A 20379-nucleotide genomic window follows, 5' to 3' on the forward strand; every position below is an offset into this window, starting at 1 on the left:
CAGTGTGGCTCACAGTTTATGGAATTGAATGGCAGCTTGCTTGCATGACTGCTGGTAGCAGCAGCTGAAGGCCCAGCAGGACAATGAGACTAATAAATGTTGTCGTTTAGATATCAGAATTACTTTGCCTAGGTAATGATAGCCTAGGCGTTGTCAGTTGAGTGTCCCAAGATTTAATTTTGAAAATCTGTTAACCTTACTCTGGTGACACTCCACCACACCTTGACAAGCAAGGATTCACTGGGACAGGATGAACTAGCACAAAGCAATATAAAGACTGACCACCTTTTTTTGCCACTTTACTTAAAATGAGTTTGTGTTTCGGTTTACCCTCAATACGGATAGGTTGCGACAGAGTAGAAGGAGAGATTAACCCAACTTCTCCCATCCCGGATAGAGCCACAAACCTCAATTTAATATGAGGTTCTAATCCCACCTCAAGTTATCCAAAGCTGAAATTATTATTTCTATTACTTCTTGGAAAACCTATATGCCATGGTAAGGAGGGTGGGCCTTAAACACCCACATGTGTGTTATTGTGTGGAGAGCATGCTCAAAGCACAGTGACAGTCACACACAGCTCCTGGTCTCGGATTATGATCAGGCCCATTAAAGTTCCAATGGGAGAGAGGGGCAGGAATGGGTAAAGTTCAACATCAGGAGCTGTCACAGGATGTCTACCAGGTTGGAAACATAATTGCAAATGTTTCCAGTATAGAATTCTTACCCATCCACATCTTTGTCCGGTGTCACTGCATTTAGTACTCGGAGGCTGGGGTCAGCTAAATGAAGGGAGACTCCATGAACTTTAGGATCTTCATTAAGTTTTAAGATTTCATCAATAACCTGGAACAGTAAAATCAAGCACTATTAGATTGTGGCAGTTGTGATGGAGCAGTAGTTTGATGCAATTTATATTTAAAAAATTACATTTAAATACCTTTACCCTGACACAGCCCTGTTAACCCCCAAAATATGATTTCTCATCCCTTAACTGGAAAATAAAGGGGGTATACTTGACCAAATGGAAAAAAAAAAAAAAAAAAAAAACTTCCATAGTCTATATATTCATATAATCTAAATAAATGCAGATTACATGGAAAAAGTACACCCTACATTTACAACCTCATCAAATGAAATTATATATACAAATAGACATGATCTGAAGCATCATTAGTAATAAGCCTCCATTCCTAATTGCATATACAAAAAGATAACTAAGTCATGGGACTTTGAATGAGGCAAATCACGTCAAAAACATAATCGTACATGATTACAAAATTGAATGCATAGAAGCAAATTTTATATCCTTTTTGTTGCAAATTAAATTATAATCAAGTGCTGCAGATTAGGTGCCAATGATTAGAAACATCTTCGAGAATTTGGCAGTGAATGCAGTTTTATTTAAAACTCCAATATCCAGGGTCAGTTGTATTGTTTAGGCCCCGTTCACATAGGGGCGACGCTACTTTGCCAGGTCGCCTCACAGGTCGCCCTAGTGTGAACGGGGACTTAGTGTGATGTCAATATGCAAACAGAAAGAAGGTTGTGGATGCCTACGAGTCTGTCAATGATCACCACCACCCTGCCTGTCCACCTCTTCCAATCAGAACGCTTTGCATTCATTCAGAAGATAAAGCTTTTCCTGAATGGCACCCATGCCGAGCAGCTAACCTGTGTTCACAATGAATTGGGCAGACCCGCTCAGTGCAGGACTCAGAAGTAAATTATTAACTTGAATAGCGGTGTCTACTTCAGTGAATTTACTTTCAGGGGCATTGACCAGGTATGGTGTAATCTATATCCAAGCTGAACCAGCATAACTATGTTAAAATTTGCCATACTGGGAATTAAACTTTGAACATAATCGCCGCAGTAATTAAAATTAATCATTGGACAAAAATCCAAAAATGGCTTGGATTTCAAACCAGGTAACAAAAAAAAATTGTTTGAGATGATTACCACTTTTTAAAAAAAACAGCCGGAGGGGAGTCTAAGATGGCGCTGGGAGCAGACGTGCAGTAACTGAGCTCCCGACTCCGGCGTGTATCCTGACAACACACCCAGATTGACCCCCCTGGTGTTCGGCCGCTTCCACTCACTGATGCCGGTGTAGGTGGAGGTCGGGCTATCCAGCGTTCATTGTGTTGACTGGTGCGGGCTGTCTCCTGGTGTCCCGGCGGGCTGTGCTGGGCGGCTCGTCTGCTCCGTCGTCCCCTTCGTGGCTGCTCTGAGGAGCTGGATGCCGCGATATTGGCTGAGACCAGAGACCGGAGGGACGGGACTGACTGGAGCAGTGCGAGCGGTGTGAGGTGTACGGACTGAACGTGCACTGGACGGCTGATGTGCTTGATGATTTCCCTGTGGATCCGTTGGTAGATCCTTGGACACCGCATCGGGGAAGTAAAGAGGGAGTAAAGAGGAGCAGACTTGGCTAGTAGTCACCGGACTGCTGGCACTGGCCGGTCTTCCTATGCTCCCTGAGGATGCTGACAAGTTGGTAATCTATGTGAAACCTTGGTCAAAGGAAAGCAGTGAGTAAACCCTGGTCAAAGGAAAGCAGTGAGTAACATTCAAGTTGCAATACTCAAGCCCCTTCATTTATTTAAATGACTTTTTTTTTCTGTTTTTTTTTTTCCCTTCCGCAATTTAAGCACATTCCACCGCATACTGCCGCATACTGCCAGCCTGCCACACTAAATATCATCTACTCTCTGGGCACAGTATATATGTTTATGTAGTAAACTATTAATTACATAAAGTTACATAAAGTTAAGCGAAAGACATACAACCTATGCAATAAAATTAACAAAGCAGATTGATATCAAGACTGGATGGACTCAAACCTCCCGAACTTCCCCGTCTTACTATACTAAGGAAGGGGAGAGGAGGGGGAAGGGAAGGAGACTGAGACGTTTGAGTACTCCTTCCTCCTCCCCCCCCCCCCTTTTTTCCCTTTTTTTTTTTTTTGGGGAGGAATGCCCAAAAATAAAAAGGGGTGTACAGACACGCCGTGCAGTTGCGACATCACCGTCCAAGTCTACGGTAACTATGGCGTCTCAGACCGATCAGACAACAGTGACCAGGGAGGCAGAACTGCCTGCAAGTTTAGAGACACTCATGCATGCTATAGTAGACTGCAAGACAGCCTTGACCTCTAAAATTGATTGTGTACAATCAGATATTGGATTTATCCGTAAAGATATGGATAATTTTCGAGACAGAGTCACCGAGATGGAAACGCGGGTCTCAGAAGTAGAAGACACACAGAAAGGTTATAACTCGGATATTCAGCTGCTCAAAGCCAGGGTTAAGCAGCTGGAGATACGAGCAGAAGATGCAGAGAACCGCAATCGTAGGAACAATCTACGGATTATCGGTCTCCCGGAGGGGTCCGAGGGTGTAAACCCGGGGACCTTTATTGAGCAATTACTTCCGTCCATCCTTCCAGATGCTAAGTTTTCACCTTTTTTTTCAGTAGTACGTGCACATCGGATACCAGTGAAGCGAGGCCCTCCTGGCTCCCCCCCCCCCCCGCACCTTTATTCTGAGGTTCCTTCATTATGGTGACCGGGACACTGTCTTACGAGCGGCCCGATCTCAGGGTGAAGTGAAATATGAGGGTGGTAAACTTTTTATTTTTCCAGATTATTCTGTTGAAACACAGCATCAGAGGAAATCATTTGATCAAGCCCGTTTAAGTTAAGAGAAAAGGGGTTGAAATATAGTACTTTGTTCCCGGCTAAATTGCGGGTTCAAGATGGTGAACATGTGCGTTTCTTTTCTTCCCCTAAAGAGGTGTTATCCTGGCTTGAGACATATAAGTAAGACTGGAGCTGATTTTTTTTTTTTTTTCTTTTTTCTCCTGGTTTGTCACAGTTTACTCTCCCAAATTTTTGGGTGACTCAAGATATTAATATTTTTGTCCTTTTTGAACGCCGGAGTCTTCACCCCTCCCCCCTTTTTTTTTTTTTTTTTTTTAGGGGGAGGGGGGTAATATAGCGCCTTTCTTGACACTTACCCTCTAGGGTGGACTATGAGGTCCGTGGTGGGTGGGATACAAACCCTCTCCAAGTTTGGGGAGATGGGTGGGGTGGGGGGGATGGGGATGTTTGAACATTACTCTGTTATTGTATTTTTTAGTTATTTTTTTTTTCTCTTTTTTTTTTTTTTTTCTTCTCGTCGAGCGAAGCGGTTATCGTCGTGATCCCTAAATTAGGGAAGGATCCATCATTATGTTCATCATATAGACCTATCTCTTTATTAAATGTAGATGGGAAGATCCTTTCTAAGATTTTGGCCACTCGACTTAATAGTGTTATTATAGACTTGATTCATCCGGACCAAACCGGATTTATACCTGAACGGGGTACGGATATTAATATCCGGAGACGGTTTACACATATGGCCTTGGCGTCGGGGGGGGGGGGGAGCAGGTGTGGTCGCCTCCCTCGACGCCGAGAAAGCATTTGATTCTGTTGAGTGGCCATTTCTTTGGAAGATCCTAGCTAGCTTCGGCTTTGTCCCCAACTTTGTCTCATGGATTAAACTTCTTTATGGGAATCCTATGGCTAGAGTCCGCACTAATTCATCCCTGTCGGATAAAATTCCCTCTACTGAGGGGCACCCCGACAGGGATGTCCGTTATCCCCGGCCTTGTTTGCCTTGGCTTTGGAGCCGCTCGCGATTATGTTGCGGGCGGACCCACAAGTCCGAGGCATTAAAGTGGGGGTTATTGAAGAGAAGCTGTCCTTATATGCAGACGACACCTTGATTTATTTGGCTGACGCTTCCACCTCATTACATAGGGCCCTACAATTATTCGACATCTTTGGTCATTTTTCCAGGTATACGTATTAATTGGTCTAAGTCTGTCCTTTTTCCACTACACCCATCGGTACCTTTAATTGATACTCAGACACCGTTGAAATGGGTACAGGATATGGTATATTTAGGTATCAAAGTGGGTCCAACACTGGATGTGTACCAGCAAAATAACATCGACCCTTTAGTTTCACAATTAAATAAAAGGTGTGCGTCATGGCGCATGCTTCCTTTGTCCCCGGTTGGCAGAATTAATTTATTAAAAATGAGTTATCTTCCGAAATTTCTGTATTTTTTTCGTAACTCCCCCACTGATATGACTAGAACCTTTTTTTCGAGATTAGATAGTATGGTAACAACTTTTGTATGGGCCGGGCGTACTCCACGAGTTGCAAGGCGCACGTTATATCTTCCTCTTGCAAGAGGAGGTTTAGCGTTTCCTAACTTTAAGTTGTATTTTTGGGCGGCTGTACTGGTCACGGTCCGGTGGTGGTTCTCCCAGCCCAAAACTAACTCCGCAGTTACATTAGAAGCAGCATTGCTGGGTTCCTATGCGGCCCTTAGTAATCTGGTTTTTCGGGGTGAACGGGCACATCCTCAAATAACCAGTCTGATGAAGACGGTGCTGCGGATATGGTCTCGGGCGCGGGTGATATACAACACACCTCTACATATATCCCCCCACACTCCGCTGTGGGGTAATCCTAATCTAATACATTTGTACCAACTCCCTGACCCCCAGGTATGGGCTGCCAGAGGGATTGTGACCATGAAACATGTTAAAGATGGAAGACTTCAAGGCTTTGATGTTCTCCAGTCTACCCACTCATTGCCTCCCACTATGGGGTTCCGTTACCGCCAGCTTAGTCATGCTATGCGGGCCCAGTTCCAAGACCCTGTTGTCTTGGAATCAGACCCTTTGGAGAAAATGCTAACTTTCAAGGTAATAGGGAAAACTCTCTGCTATATATTATATACTCTCAACAGATCATAGTCAGTCTCTTGAGAAAACCTATAATAAATGGAAGGATGACATCCCAGACCTGACTGTTGAAGATTGGGAGGAGTTGGTTAATAATTATATCCCCTCAATGATAGCGGCTAGGGACAGATTTATACAACTCAAATTCTTACACAGAGCATACTACACGCCACAACGTCTTGCTAGGATATATCCCAGGAAGGATCCCTCGTGCACCAGATGTGGGCATGAAATTGGTACTTTTCTACACGTTGTTTGGTCGTGCTCTAAGCTTGCAACATTTTGGAAAGCGGTGACGGATACTATTGGGGAAATTTTTGACACTATGATTCCTTTGGACCCAAAGGTAACTCTACTGAGTAACCTTACAGAAGTGGTTGGGGATAAATATGCTAAAATGTGTATTATGTATACCCTGTTTTATGCCAGGAGAGCAATCCTGTTGCGATGGAAGTTACCTGAACCTCCCACCCGATCAACCTGGATAGCTGCCGTTACTAAGACACTTCCATTCTACCGTTTTACATACGGTAGTAGGAACTGCCCAAAAAAATTTGATAAAGTGTGGTCAGCCTGGATTGATGCTGTAGGCGTGCCAATGTCACCTGTTTCATAAGGACAGAAGCAGGAACTTATTAACTAATTGATGATATTCCATTTTTTTTTTCTATATTATATCTTTTATATATATATATTTTTTTTTTTCTTTTTCTGCCCCTAAATTGGTTTATTGATATTCCCCTTCCCTTCCTCTCCCAATTTTTTTTTTTTTTTTTTCTGTGTTTGTATGTATGGATAATACTTTTTTTTGGTGCAGAGTAATGTACTGTAGTTGTAAATATTTGTTTTGTTTATATGTCTAACAATAAAATAAAAATTTAATTGTGAAAAAAAAAAAAGCCATATTTACAATTTTTTTTCTGATTTAACTGTGGCATTTAACAGAAAATATTAAATTTCAAGAGGCAAAATTTGATTTCAAGACTCTGTTATATTTTAGCAGTTTTTATCACAATAAATTGTGCCATTTTAAAATCAAATACTATCTGAGTTAGCCCCGGTTCACACTAGGGCGACCTGTGAGGCGACCTGGTCGCCTCACAGGTCGCCGCAGGTCGCCTCCCATAGGGAAGCTACGGACCCGTTCTAATAGGAGCGACACAAGTCGCTCCGACCTAGAAAAAGGGTCCGGAGCTTCTTTGGGGCGACCAGGAGGCGACCGCCATAGACTTCAATGTTATGAAGTCTGTGGCGGCCGCTCCGAGGTCGCGGCACGCTGCTCGCACCGCGATCTCGGAGGTCGCCCCTGAAAGTAGCGTCGCGCCAATGTGAACCGGCGCTAATACTATAGCCATTATACAAATAGTAAAAAAATAAATCTGCACATTCGCAAATTAAGTTGCTAAATAATCAATTTAGTTGGCTCCAAGTCTATGTTGGAGCAACTGACTGCAGTTCTTGAACTTTCATATCAAACCATGGGACAGAAAAGACCCAGAAGCTCAGTGGATCAGATCAACAAACAAACAGAGCACAGGTTTCAAGAAGGTGAAAGAGAAAAGATTGAACGATGGTTGCAGGATGTCCCAATTAGATGAAGCACTTAATGTGCTCATCTGACAAATCACAAGATAGGGATAGTTTGATTTATGCATTGCTAAAGTTTTATTAAACCCAAAAACAAAAATGTAACACATTGCAGCTTATCAATTAAGCCGTTTTTTTTTTTTTTTCAAATTCGTTTAATAGACAGAGCTGTCCAGCAAAGTGGCAGTTAGAGGGCTGAGACAATTTATTACTGACAGGGGTGCTTACAATAAGCTTGTAGACAGGTGCCTGAAATATTACTTATAATTGTCTTAGGGGGGTAATATCTGGTGACTTTACAGTTAACATGGCAATACAAGTGTACGTTGGCCTGTGATACTTCCCGTAGTTGGCAATATTAAGGCAGGAAGAGGTCGAGTCAGAAAAAAAAAAAAAAAAAAAAAGTTTGTCGTGGGAGTGAGAAGGACCATACACTGGGGTTGGGTTTCGACCGATTATCAGAGGGCCATTATTCACTTTTCCTGATATATCGGTATCAGCCCCGGAACTTGCCGATATTGTGTATGGCGTACACATGATGTGTGTTGCTCTACCTGTCTCCGTGCGCTGGGCCTATAATTATACACGTTCTGACTTCTTAGGCCACTTCCTTCGCCTTGGACAGTGTGGAATAACAGTGCACTGAGCATCCGCAATGCTGCATCGCCACGGACTGGCAACAAGCAGCCAGCCACCCACAACAGGGCGCCCCCAAGCCAGCCAGCAATTTTCTTTAACCTTCTATTGGCTCTTTGAATCTGCAATGGAGATGGATGCAGACAGAAAAAGTAAAAAAAAAGTGTGGTCTGGGACTATTTCTCGGCTCAACCATCTCCAGGAAAAGCAGCAGTGTGCAACACATGCACAAACCATGCAAGCATGGGATCAGGGACTGCAAAAACCCAATACGTCAAATCTTTGGGCCCATCTAAGAGTTCATCATGTTGAATATCATGCAGCACAGGAAAAAAAAAAAAAATCACAATCACAATGTGAAATACCTCCTCCACTATCCCAGGCAACAATAAGATATGGCCATATGGTGGGACCAAATCCCCATTTTTATTCATGGATTGTCTTGATAATTTGGTAATAATTTCTTTTGCATGTGCACGCTATTCTTTTTTAATACACATGTCTTTTGGTTCATAGCTGCAGCAGCTTTAGAAATACATGGGTATGCTCCCCCAAATGTTTTGCTTGTTTATTATCTATTCGGTCTGACCAGACTATCGAGGTTGAGCAGCCCTCACCCACCCCCCACACACACCTGTACTCTATCAGTGTCCACTATCAAGTGGATATAGGAGGAGTCCCCTGTAGTGCATTTGCACATCTTTCCTAGCAAGGAGTATTATCTCCAAGGGTTAGAAAGGCTGGATTCGTCTCTTTTTCATGGATAGTGTAGGACCCACTGATAATGGGGTACTTTGACGCAGTGGTGGGCTTGAGCACTATATGGCCATATGGTGGGACCAAATCCCCATTTTTATTCATGGATTGTCTTGATAATTTGGTAATAATTTCTTTTGCATGTGCGCGCTATTCTTTTTTAATAAACAATAAGATATGTTTAAAAAAAAAAAAAAAAAAGGATAAATTCAGATGGATGATCCCAACTGCTGGAGAGAGTAATCACAGAGATGATGGTCACTGAAAACCAGCCATTTACAATGGTGTCCGACTCTGGATTTAAGCGGTTGATGTCCATAGTTGATCCAAGGTAAACACAGAAGAGTGAGAAGTATTATCAAACCGAAATGCTGGGAAAGATTCACCAAAAGGTCGTGGAGAAAGTAAAGGCTATGCTGCAACCAGAGAATGCTGGCAACTCACTCATTCACGACTGACTGCTGGTCAGGACCAATTAGAGTTAGGAAAGAATCTTACATGCCACTTCATTGACAGCGGATGGACAAAAAGGCAATTGGTGTTGAATACAAAAGTGATGCAACGACCCCACACTACAGTACAGTAGAGAAATGTTAGGCATGCTTTAAGACTGGGGAATCAAAGACCGAGCGATGCTTGTGCTCCTTCGAGACAGCAGAGCAAGCATGCGGAAAGTAATGAGGCTTGCTGATGTGTCAGACCTCAGTTGCATGGCACACAACACCCTCCAACTTGTAAATGATAGTCTATCAATCCAGAGAGCTTTGATTGATATAGGTTTTGAGAAGCATGAAGAGATTAAAAATGTTGTGCTGGCAAGTCTTTTGGATCCTCGATACAAGAACCATGCTTTCTCTTCTGATGATGTATTGGCCAAGGCAAAACAATGGCTAACAGAGGATATGCAACAGGAGGTGCAGGAGGTTCCTGCTGAAAAGTCAAGTCCAGAACAGCATTTTTTATAATCTGGAAGAGCAGGATGATGCAAAAACAGAAAATGTCCAAAAAGAAAAATGCAAGAGAATCTTCTTCGTGGTCAAATTGATGGCATGCTCAGGGTTTTATTGGGGTCCCATGAGGAGGATTCTTCTGAATCTGCAATAATGACCCTGGATGATGAACTTCATCTCTATTTGAAGGAACCAGCGATTGCCAGAAGTGGTGATCCTCTTCAGTGGTGGTGGAAAGAAAAATGAGGCACGCTACAAAAGACTTGCCTCTCCTGCTAGAAGATACCTCTCAGCTCCCCTTTCCTCTCCTGTACCAAGTGAGCATGTTAATGAAGTGGCAGCAATATATGAAAAAAACATAACCCGTTTTAACAGGTGAACATGCTGAAATGTTATGCTTTCTGCACCATAATATTGTTCTACCAAACTGGGAGTAAATTAAAAGTGTAGTAGTACTAGTATCCACTCCAATCCACTGTCTAGCTTTTTTTCTAGCAGTTTTGCACTGACTGCAGTAGTGATTTAGTGAGTGCCTACTGCAGCAGTTTATGCATCATTCACATGTTATGAAACTGACGTCCCTGCAAGTGAAAGCAGTGCGGTTTTCCTATAATTTTTCATGCAGGCAAGGTGTGAAGAACAAGCCTTTATAGGGTCCCACTGTCCTTACTAAAGCAGAACTTCCCCACCCCCTCAACGGGCTGAGTGGCTCAAAAACATCTGGGACACAGTCTTATAGGATGGCACTGGAATCTTTGATAGGGGACAGTGTCTCTGCCTCAGACTTTTTTGTGCAGAGATATATATATATATATATATATATATATATATATATATTTATTACATATACATACACACACACACACACACACACACACACACACACACACACACACACACAGTGGTTTCCCCATCAGCACCTGCTGGAAAACCATAAGGCAGAAGCCAGAATGCTAAAATTACCTGATCTGCTTCTAGTCATGAAAAGTCCCAACCAAAGGGCATGTGTTGCCCATTAAGGGGAGAATTGATGCACACCATTACATCATAAACAAAGTAAAACGCCTAGGCAATAGAGGTCTACATTTATAGGCATATAAAGGCAATGTGAATGTCATCACCAAAAATCCACCCCCCCCTCCCCCATTCACGAAAATGATTTGGTATTCACTTGTATCAGAGTCCCCAAGCAAGCAAAGCACATTTGTAAATGTGCAGTTTCTATTTTATATAAAAAGTAGCAGAATGGCAGCTGCAAGACTAAAAATGTGCCCCTAAGTTGAACCACTTAAGGACCAGGCCTATTTCTGACACATCTGTACAAGAAAAAAAAAAAAAAAAAAAAAAAAAAAAATCGGTATTTGCTAAACATTACTTAAAACCCCCAAACACCTCTCTCTTTCTCTCATAATGAGAACAGACACTACCCAAATGACCCTGATCAGAAGTTTACATACCCTGGTGATTTTGCCCTGATAACATGCACACAAGTTGACACAAAGGGGTTTAAATGGCTATTAAAGGTAACCATCCTCACCTGTGATCTGTTTGCTTGTAATTAGTGTGTGCGTGTATAAAAAGGTCAATGAGTTTCTGGACACCTGACAGACCATTGCATTTTTCATCCAGTGCTACACTGATGTTTCTGGATTCTGAGTCATAGGGAAAGCAAAAGAATTGTCAAAGGATCTGCAGGAAAAGCTAGTTAAACTGTAGAACGCAGGAAAGGGATCTAAAAAGATATCCAAGGAATTGAGAAAGCCAAACAGCAGTGTTCAAACTAATCAAAAAATGGAAAATGAGGGGTTCTGTTGAAACCAAACCACGGTCAGATAGACCAACTAAAGTTTCAGCCACAACTGCCAGGAAAATTGTTTGGGATGCAAAGAAAAACCCACAAATCAGGTGAAATACAGGACTCTTTGAAAACATGTGGTTTGGCTGTTTCAAGATGCACAATAAGGAGACGCTTGAAGATGGACTGCATGGTCGAGTTGCCAGAAGAAAGCCATTACTACGCAAATGCCACAACGTATCCCACTTACAGTACGCCAAACATGGAGCTCATGGCATGGAGGTAGGAGCAGGAGCTCCATGTTCTCGGCTTCTATGTTGATCTGTGCAAGGAACACCATTGCATGCAGTATCGTTTCTTGGAGTGCCTTACAAGAATAACTGGATTGAGGACAGGTTTGGAGCTCTCTCCTCCCTGATGGTGTAAGGCGTGGTACACGAGGCTACTTGGGAGTCGCAGCATTACAGATCCCATGGGGTTTTCTTAAAAAGGCGTTTTAAAGAGTTCAGCTGGTGAGTGAGCACTGCTTAAGGGGTGACACTGAGGCGCAGTGAAGGTGCAGGTTATGCTAATCAAGCACTGGAGTGGATTATTTCATCTGCCTACCCTACCTACTGACTGTACCCATCTGAAATATTTAAGCAGTATTGTATTTAATCCCAGTGGGATCAAAAACACTGCGTTTCAGTGCTGCTAGTGAGATTTTGTTCTTTCAGGTCGCATGGGTTCAGTCTGAGCAATTTTGCTCATATATTGTATAATCAATTTACACCAATTGGGATTTTAACCAAAAATATGTAGCAAAAATTTTTTTTTTTTTTTTTTTTTTTCCCCCATTGAGAATGTTTTATAGCAGAAAGTACTTTTTTTCCCAGAATGGTCACTCTTGTTTCTAGCACAAAAAATAAAGAGGTGATCAAATACCATCAAAAGAAAGCTACATTTGCGGGAAAAACAGGACATCGCTTTTATTTGGGTACAGCGTCCCACGACCGCGCAATTGTCCGTTAAAGTAACGCAGTGCCGTATTGCAAAAAAAAATGGCCTGGTCATTAGGGGGGTAAAACGTTCCGGTCCAGAAGTGGTAATGTGAGATCTGGGGTCAGAGACCTCAGATCTCACATCTGCACAAAAAGTATTTTTTCCTGCAAAAAAAAAAAAAAAAAAAAAAAAGGTCCTCCAAAGCCATAGAGTTGAGTGGGGGCCATATTTCCCTCACTCGACTTTCTGCCTAGGACTACAACGGACCTCGCCAGCAAGTGAGGAAAACCACCCGCCGCCCATAAAAGTGATCCCTGCGAATCCGCCGCTGGGACCACTTTTATCTGAAAGAAGACCACCGGCCGTGTAAAAAAAAAAAAAAAATACACCGATATTGAACGTCAAATTACCAATGTAAATACACGATGGGCGGTCTGGAAGTGGTTAACACACTATTCTGACTTCACATTTTAGATTCTGAGAACTGACATAAGAAAATAGGACATTCCAAATCCATGCCTTATGGAAAGTACAAACACTGACCTCTTCCTCGCTGCTCCCTTCTGTTAGACGTATGTGAAGGACATCCACACCAAGCTGGGAAAGAAAAAAAAAAAAAAAAAAAAGTTATCAGCTTTGGAACTTTTTCTATTTTACTGCTCCTAATTTAGCCACCTGTAGATTTACATTACCAGCATGACCCACAAGGGGTCTCTCTCCCCCAACCCTGCATTTTTTTTTAAATGCAATAACTGCAACTACATTTGAACTGGTACCAGATTTTTACAGTCCCTGTACAACAGAGCTTAGATTGAGGGAAAGAGAAAGAGCATGCTGATAGTAGGAGTAGAATGAAAAAGGTGAACTTGTCAGACTGCGGCTTCTTCACTGTCCAGTCATGGAGTTAGGATGTAATCTGTAAGGCCTTTGCAAGTGAAAATGGTCACGCTGCAAGAAACCTGTAACCACATGTAATACGATGTATGGACTTTATAATGGTTAAAAACAGGCATTCTGGAGGCAACATATTGTCGGAGGAACAGTAAACTTTTAGGCCCCTTTCACACTTGTGCGACCTAAAAAAAAGTCACGCAATTTTTCCATGATTTTGACTGGACTTGCAATGCCTGTGTAATCTTGAGGGCTATGGACCTCAAAACGCATCAAAGTTGGACCAAAGTAGTGCAGGGACTACTTTGAAGTCGCACAGATATGAACAGTACTCATTGGAAATCATGGAGTACAACTTGTCATGCGATTTTGCAATCCTAATTTGCACAAGTGTGAAAGGGGCCTTACACAAACCTCAAAAAGTAAACTTTTACACTACAGTAAACAAGGCCTAAGTAATACTGAGCTGTCACAGAGAAAAATCTGGTCTCCTTCCCTGCTAGGTGGAGCAGCAGATCTGAGTAGTCTTTGATTTGGTCAAAAATACCAATACTTTCTTTGGTAGGTAAAAAAGATTTAATCTGTTTATTTAGCTCTTGCCTGGTGTAATGCTGTAGGAGTCACTGACCAGGAACAAGTATAAAGATAAGATAACACTCCTCTACAGCAGGCTTGTTACTGAAATACAGGAATACCTTGGTTTGCAAGCGTTTTGAAAGACAAGCAACTTTTTTTTAATTTTGCCTTGGTATGCAAGGGCTGTCTTGATATACGACCAGTGGTACATTCACAATGTAAAAGTGGTTTAGCAATGCTAAAGTGGTTTAGTACAGTATAGGCATGCCATCCCCTTTGCTACATTAGGTGTCCCTGTGCTGTATAACAAAATGCTGCTTATACCTTACATCACTGTCTCCCAGCGCTCACGTGACTCCTCGTCTCTGCTCTCCATGGCGGGCAGGGCCAAGCACTCCTGCTGTCAGCCGGGGAGAAGAGGAGCAGAGTCAAGGTGTCACGTGAGTACCGGGAGACACACTGATACAGTACTGTATAGGTAGAAATCAGCATCTTTTATATACAGCACAGGGACACACTTATTTAACAGAGGTAATGGCATGCTTATACAGTACTGTACTATACACATGATTGTCTACCAGCATATCTATTTATATGAATAAATGTTTGTGGAATGAATCACCTGAGTTTCCATTACTTATGGGGAAATTCCTTTGCTATACAAGTGCTTTGGATTGCAAGCATGTTGCTGGAACAAATTATGCTCACAAACCAAGGTACTACTGTATACTAAAGACGCACACAGTTATCACTAACCTTTTCGCTGCTAGAGCAGTTTTTGCATTTTTTTCACAAGTTTAAAAAAATCATTTTAGGCCTGAAGAGTACAACCCAATTCCAAAAAAGTTGGGACACTGTACAAATTGTAAGTAAAAAAGGAATGGACTAATTTACAAATCCCAAACTTATATTTTATTCACAATATAAGAAGTTTTTTAGAAAACTGGAACGCCACGTCATCCGGATAAAAGAGGACAAGGACAACCCAAGTTGTTATCAGCGCTCAGTTCAGAAGCCTGCATGTCTGATGGTATGGGGTTGCATGAGTGCGTGTGGCATGGGCAGCTTACCCATCTGGAAAGGCACCATCAATGCTGAAAGGTATATTCAAGTTCTAGAACACCATATGCTCCCATCCAGACGTCGTCTCTTTCAGGGAAGACTTTGCATTTTCCAACATGACAATGCCAGACAACATACTGCATCAATTACAACATCATGGCTGCGTAGAAGAAGGATCCGGGTACTGAAATAGCCAGCCTGCAGTCCAGATCTTTCACCCATAGAAAACATTTGGCACATCATAAAGAGGAAGATGCAACAAAGAAGACCTAAGACAGTTGAGCAACTAGAAGCCTGTATTAGACAAGAATGGGACAACATTCCTATTCCTAAACCTGAGCAACTTGTCTCCTCAGTCCCCAGACGTTTGCAGACTGTTATAAAATGAAGAGGGGATGCCATATAGTGGTAAACATGGCCTTGTCCCAACTTTTTTGAGATGTGTTGATGCCATGAAATTTAAAATCAACTTATTTTTAACTTAAAATGATACATTTTCTCAGTTTAAACATTTGATATGTCATCTGTGTTGTATTCTGAATAAAATATTGAAATTTGAAACTTCCACATCATTGCATTTCTGTTTTTATTCACAATTTGTACAGTGTCCTAACTTTTTTGGAATCTGGGTTGTACATAAAACCCCCAAACATTATATATTTTCTTCAATATAGACACCCTAGAGAATAAAATCGTGGTAGTTCCAATTTATTTTTTTTTACATAACTTGATATTACTTGATATTAAGCGCAAAGGTCTAGGAAACAAAAAAAAAAAAAAAGGAAAAAACTCTACAGTGAATTTAAGGGCAAACTAATGCAATTAACCACCCACATTTTTGTAATTCTGTTTTTTTTTTTTTTTTATAGAAGGAGGTTACACTGAATAAATGGATACCAAACCGGTCAAACCTTAAATTTGTGTGCGCCTGTGAAATGGCGACAAACTTGAATACCCTATATTTTCTATAGGTGATGCTTCAAAGGCTCCCTATAGATCCGTTTCGTGTTATGGAGGAGGTCTTGTGCTAACATTATTGCTCGTATTTGGCCATGCACGGTGATATGCAACATGTGTATTGCAATAGAAGTTTTCACAGGTAGGCACCCCCAACGCATGCATTTATATTCGTACGTGCGTGTGTATGTATATGGGGGCAGGGGGAATTTTATGTGCATGGGTGCAACTTTTACAAAATTTTAAATTGGCTTCCCCCCCCCCCCCCCCATTACATAGGGGACAAAAAAGTCCCCTATGTGATAATTTTTAGGTGACAGGTTCTCTTTTAGGAGACATGCTGGCTTTAAGAGACACCGCATATCTCCTCTGGATCCCACTAATTGCAATACATTTCTTTTCCACTATGCTAGCCAGGGACACAGAGCCTGACCTGAAAGTGACATCATACACTTCGCTTTCAAGGTCACAGTAAGAAGGGGAGGAGAGCTCTGCCATCTCCCGGTGGGGGCGCGTACTCCGGTACCGGGAGTTGTGGGTGCAGTTGGGTGGGAGGCTCGTTCCCACCCCCCGCCCACCTTTTCCTGGCCTGCCAGGCTGCATGCACAGTAATGTTTATTTTATTTTGGCATTGGATTCCCCTTAAAATCTGAAAAGGCCTGGTATGGATTAGGTGGAAGTCCACGCTTTTTGAACGGTTTAAAACGGAGATGTGCCATTCAGATGCGTTCCCATAGAAAGCAATGAACCTTGAATTCGCACCTGAACTGCACGGCAGTGCTCGGAAAACACGCATGACTCTTTAAATTGGCAGGAAACTCGCACTGCTGCACCGCATATATGTGAACCAGCTCCATAGAAAGCCAATTCGGTTCACATCATGCGAATCAGATGCAGTTCAAAGCGCATCCAATTCACATATTTGAACAGAGCCTTAGTGATTTCTTCTTGCCCCTATGTGTTTTTACTACATGAATCCCAATGTATTATTGGTTTACATAGCGCTATTTACATTGAATACACTTTACAAATAAACAGAACAGCACAGGTATACAAATTTTAAATCCACAAATCAATAAATGTAAAAGGTATTAAACTTCACCTCTTGTGCATAATTTTTCGTTGCTTGCAAGGTTTGATCTTCCCCATTTCCCTTAAAATTAGACAAAGCAGAAGTTAACATCCGTAAACTGCAGTTTAAATCAGCTAAATACATTCCAGGTGCATCAAAACAAAAAGGTGTGCAAACGTCCTAGCATTGGTTTACTTTAGAAGGTAGCCATAGCCTAAAGCCTGGTACACACCGTTCGTTTTTATTCTGGGCACGGCCCCCCTCAGCGCTCTCTGCCATTGGCTGAGAGCACTGATCAGGAGCCGGTTGGCTGTTTACCAGCATGTTTGTTCAACAGAAGCTGGCCAAACGGCTGTCGGACCAAGTGCCTTACACGCAGGCTGAATGTCGGCTGGTTTTTATTGAGCCGGCCAATATCGGCCAGCATACGGCCCCGTGTGTACGGGGCTTAAGTGTAGAAGCATGTTGCAAATAAAGACGTTGCTTTTGTGTAGATGCAGGTGTTCTCTGTGCAGAGGTCCAACATACCCCTTGCTGGGTAAAATCTATACAGTAGCTCTGCAATCAGCAAAGATCATGCTTCTTGCTGATTGGGGAGCTCTAGCTGTTTTTAGAAATTGAAATCTGCAGTGTAAAATGTATTAGCAGATTTTAATACACTAATTGAAGCCAAACTCCAGCCCACACTTTATAATCAGTTACAGCAAACATTTTTTTTTCCTTTTGGGATAAAGTTCTTCATGAATATAAAGCTGATCATTTCATTCACCCCAGCCAGTTTTAAAGTAATTGTAAAGTCAGAAGGTTGTGTTTATCTCAAGCATTATAATGAAATCCTGTGTGCAGCACATCCCCCCTCTCCCCTCCTAATACTTACCTGAACCCCATCTCAATCCAGCAATGTCCACAAATGCCTTGGTCATCTGGGATTGGCTGAGACACAGCAGCGGCATCATTGGCTCCCACTGCTGTCAAACTCAGTTAGCCAATTAGAAGAGAGCGAGGGGTGGGGCCGAACTGCAGCTCTGAGTCTGAATGGACACAGGGAGCTGCAGCTCAGCTTGGGTGCCCCCTTAGCAAGCTGCTTGCTGTGGGGGCACTCAACAGGAGGGAGGGGCCAGGAGCTCCAGTCGGGGACCAGAGAAGAGAAGGATCTGTGCTGCTCTGTGCAAAACCACTGCACAGGGCAGGCAAGTTTAACGTGTATTTTAGTAGAGAAAAATAAATAAATAAAAAAATGAGACTAACTCATTCATGTGAATTGATACATTCTCCGGTAGAGCTTATGGCTACATTCACACCTGAGCATAGCGTTTTCGCACCGCGATTTACAGGCGTTTTTTAGATTGAATAGAGACCAATGGAAAACGCCTGTAATCTGCCCAAAAAGCTCATGTACTTTTTTGAGCGTTGGGCGTTTTGTAAACAGCGTCAAAACGCTCAGATGTGAACAGGGGCCATTGAAATGAATAGGATTGGTCTTGTTGGGCATTTTGAGAGCTGATCCTAGAGCAGAAAAACTCCCCAAAAACGCCCCAAAGCGCTTACATTTGAACGGAGCCTTAGTGTTTGAGCTTATCTGTTTGAAAAACAACAGACTTGCTGGCTGGATTACTAGATGAAAACAAAGGAAATAAAGCCTAAAAAAAGAAAAACAATAGTCATCACAAATAAGGATTGGTAAGCCGCAAAATGTTTGCTTTTGGGATTAATATTGCTTGAAAGATCAAACTGAGGCCTGGCATTGCTGACCTCCTCCTAAAAATCATACTTGCTCAACTGTCTCTGCCTTCGAAACTTGACCTCACTAACCCTGAACAAATGTTTGAAGTGAAGATAGATACGGATTTGTGTACATGTTTATGGTCAGTGATAAAAGTGGTTAAGCAACCTGATTAGCAAGACAGACAATCAGCATGTTCAGGAGAGTTGTCTACAACATCCAGAATGGATTCTCTCATTACATGCTCTCTTAAAAGTAGAACTAGACTTTTTATTAAAAGTAACCTATAAAAAGGTGTCCAAAAGGTGCAGGGATTACCCAGGGGAGCAGCCACCTAATAGTGCCCATCAACCTGGCACCACCCTTGAACTAGTGCAATGTAACTGCACTTATTAGTCGCCTACTTTCATTTTATATTAAAGACTGGCTTGAGCCAACTTTTACATTTCCTTCGTTTTTGGTAAGTGTGAGAATGGTTGGAACCTCGGTGGAGGTGTGCCCATGAATAAGATTCTCCCTCACTTTTAGGACAAGGAGAAAACCCAAAATGTCCCCAAATAGAATACATAGAGCAATAAAATGGACAAGTTCGAAATGTTTCCCCTTCTATACAAAATATGTACTCTAATTTTTTACTGCTATAGGGAGTCCTTTACTTCCAGACCCAGGGACACCTTCCATATTCTATCTAAAAAAACAAAAAAAAACAAACAGTGTTGGGAGGTTGTACTTTACTTTAAGGCCCCTTTCACACTTATGCGATTTTCACGCGATTTTGAAACCAATGGCTATGGCTCAAAACGCAATCAAATCGTGGCAAAGTAGTGCAGGAACTACTTTGAAGTCGGTGCGACTTCAAAACACACTGATATGAATGGGGCTCATTGAAAATAATGGAAAACGACTTGTCATGCGATTTTGCGGTCCAAAATCACGGGACAAGTCGTACTAGTGTGAAAGGGGCCTTAAACTGAACATCAGAAGATAGAGCAGAAATAGACCAATTCGTGAATCTTTTTTTTTTTTATAAAACCACATTTGGTGCCCTTGTCTGCTTTAATTCACTACATTGAATCTTTCTCATGCACCTGATTTAGGCTTTGTCTACTTACCTGAATTACAGCCAATACCGGCTTGAATGCAGAATTTACTTTTTGTAAGTTATGGAATGTATCCTTAGAGTGCTGAATTAGGTTCCTGAAATAAAAGAAAACAAAAGTAGTAAGCAGTTAATAGAACCATGTTCCCTCCACTTATCTTACAATGGATTAGAAATATAAAATTTAAAGCCCAACTCTAGGTAACTAAAAAATATCCCTTGCAGTGGGGCTGTGCTCCACAATGCTTGTTTGGCTGTACTTCTGTGGATCTCAGGAGTGCGATCGGACTGATGCTGCATCCACCTAGGTTAGTAGGATTTAAAAAAATAAAACAAACACACACACACACTTTTTCATTAGCTCTACAGTATTTGTATAAGGGAAAGTAGAAACTGTTTTTCTTACATGATCCTCTGCTCCCCCACTCTCCAGTGGTGGATTGTTCACCATCACATCAATGGACCCTGCTTTGGTCTTGATGACCTCA

General features: G+C 42.0%; 1 protein-coding gene across 2 annotated transcripts in view; it reads right to left on the bottom strand.

Moving 5' to 3' along the window:
• MTHFD1L (methylenetetrahydrofolate dehydrogenase (NADP+ dependent) 1 like) overlaps nt 1–20379 on the bottom strand; it is a 562387-nt gene that overhangs the window by 512589 nt on the left and 29419 nt on the right. For both annotated transcript variants that reach the window (XM_082251220.1, XM_082251219.1), the window contains exons 2-5: nt 19905–19989; nt 17100–17150; nt 13055–13108; nt 728–846 (exon numbers count right to left, since the gene is read on the bottom strand). In XM_082251220.1, the coding sequence (XP_082107346.1) occupies nt 728–846; nt 13055–13108; nt 17100–17150; nt 19905–19989 (309 nt within the window). The remainder of the gene's footprint in view (nt 1–727; nt 847–13054; nt 13109–17099; nt 17151–19904; nt 19990–20379) is intronic.

Source organism: Pelophylax lessonae, assembly GCF_965119305.1.
Source record: "Pelophylax lessonae genome assembly, chromosome: 3".
NCBI lineage: Eukaryota > Metazoa > Chordata > Amphibia > Anura > Ranidae > Pelophylax > Pelophylax lessonae.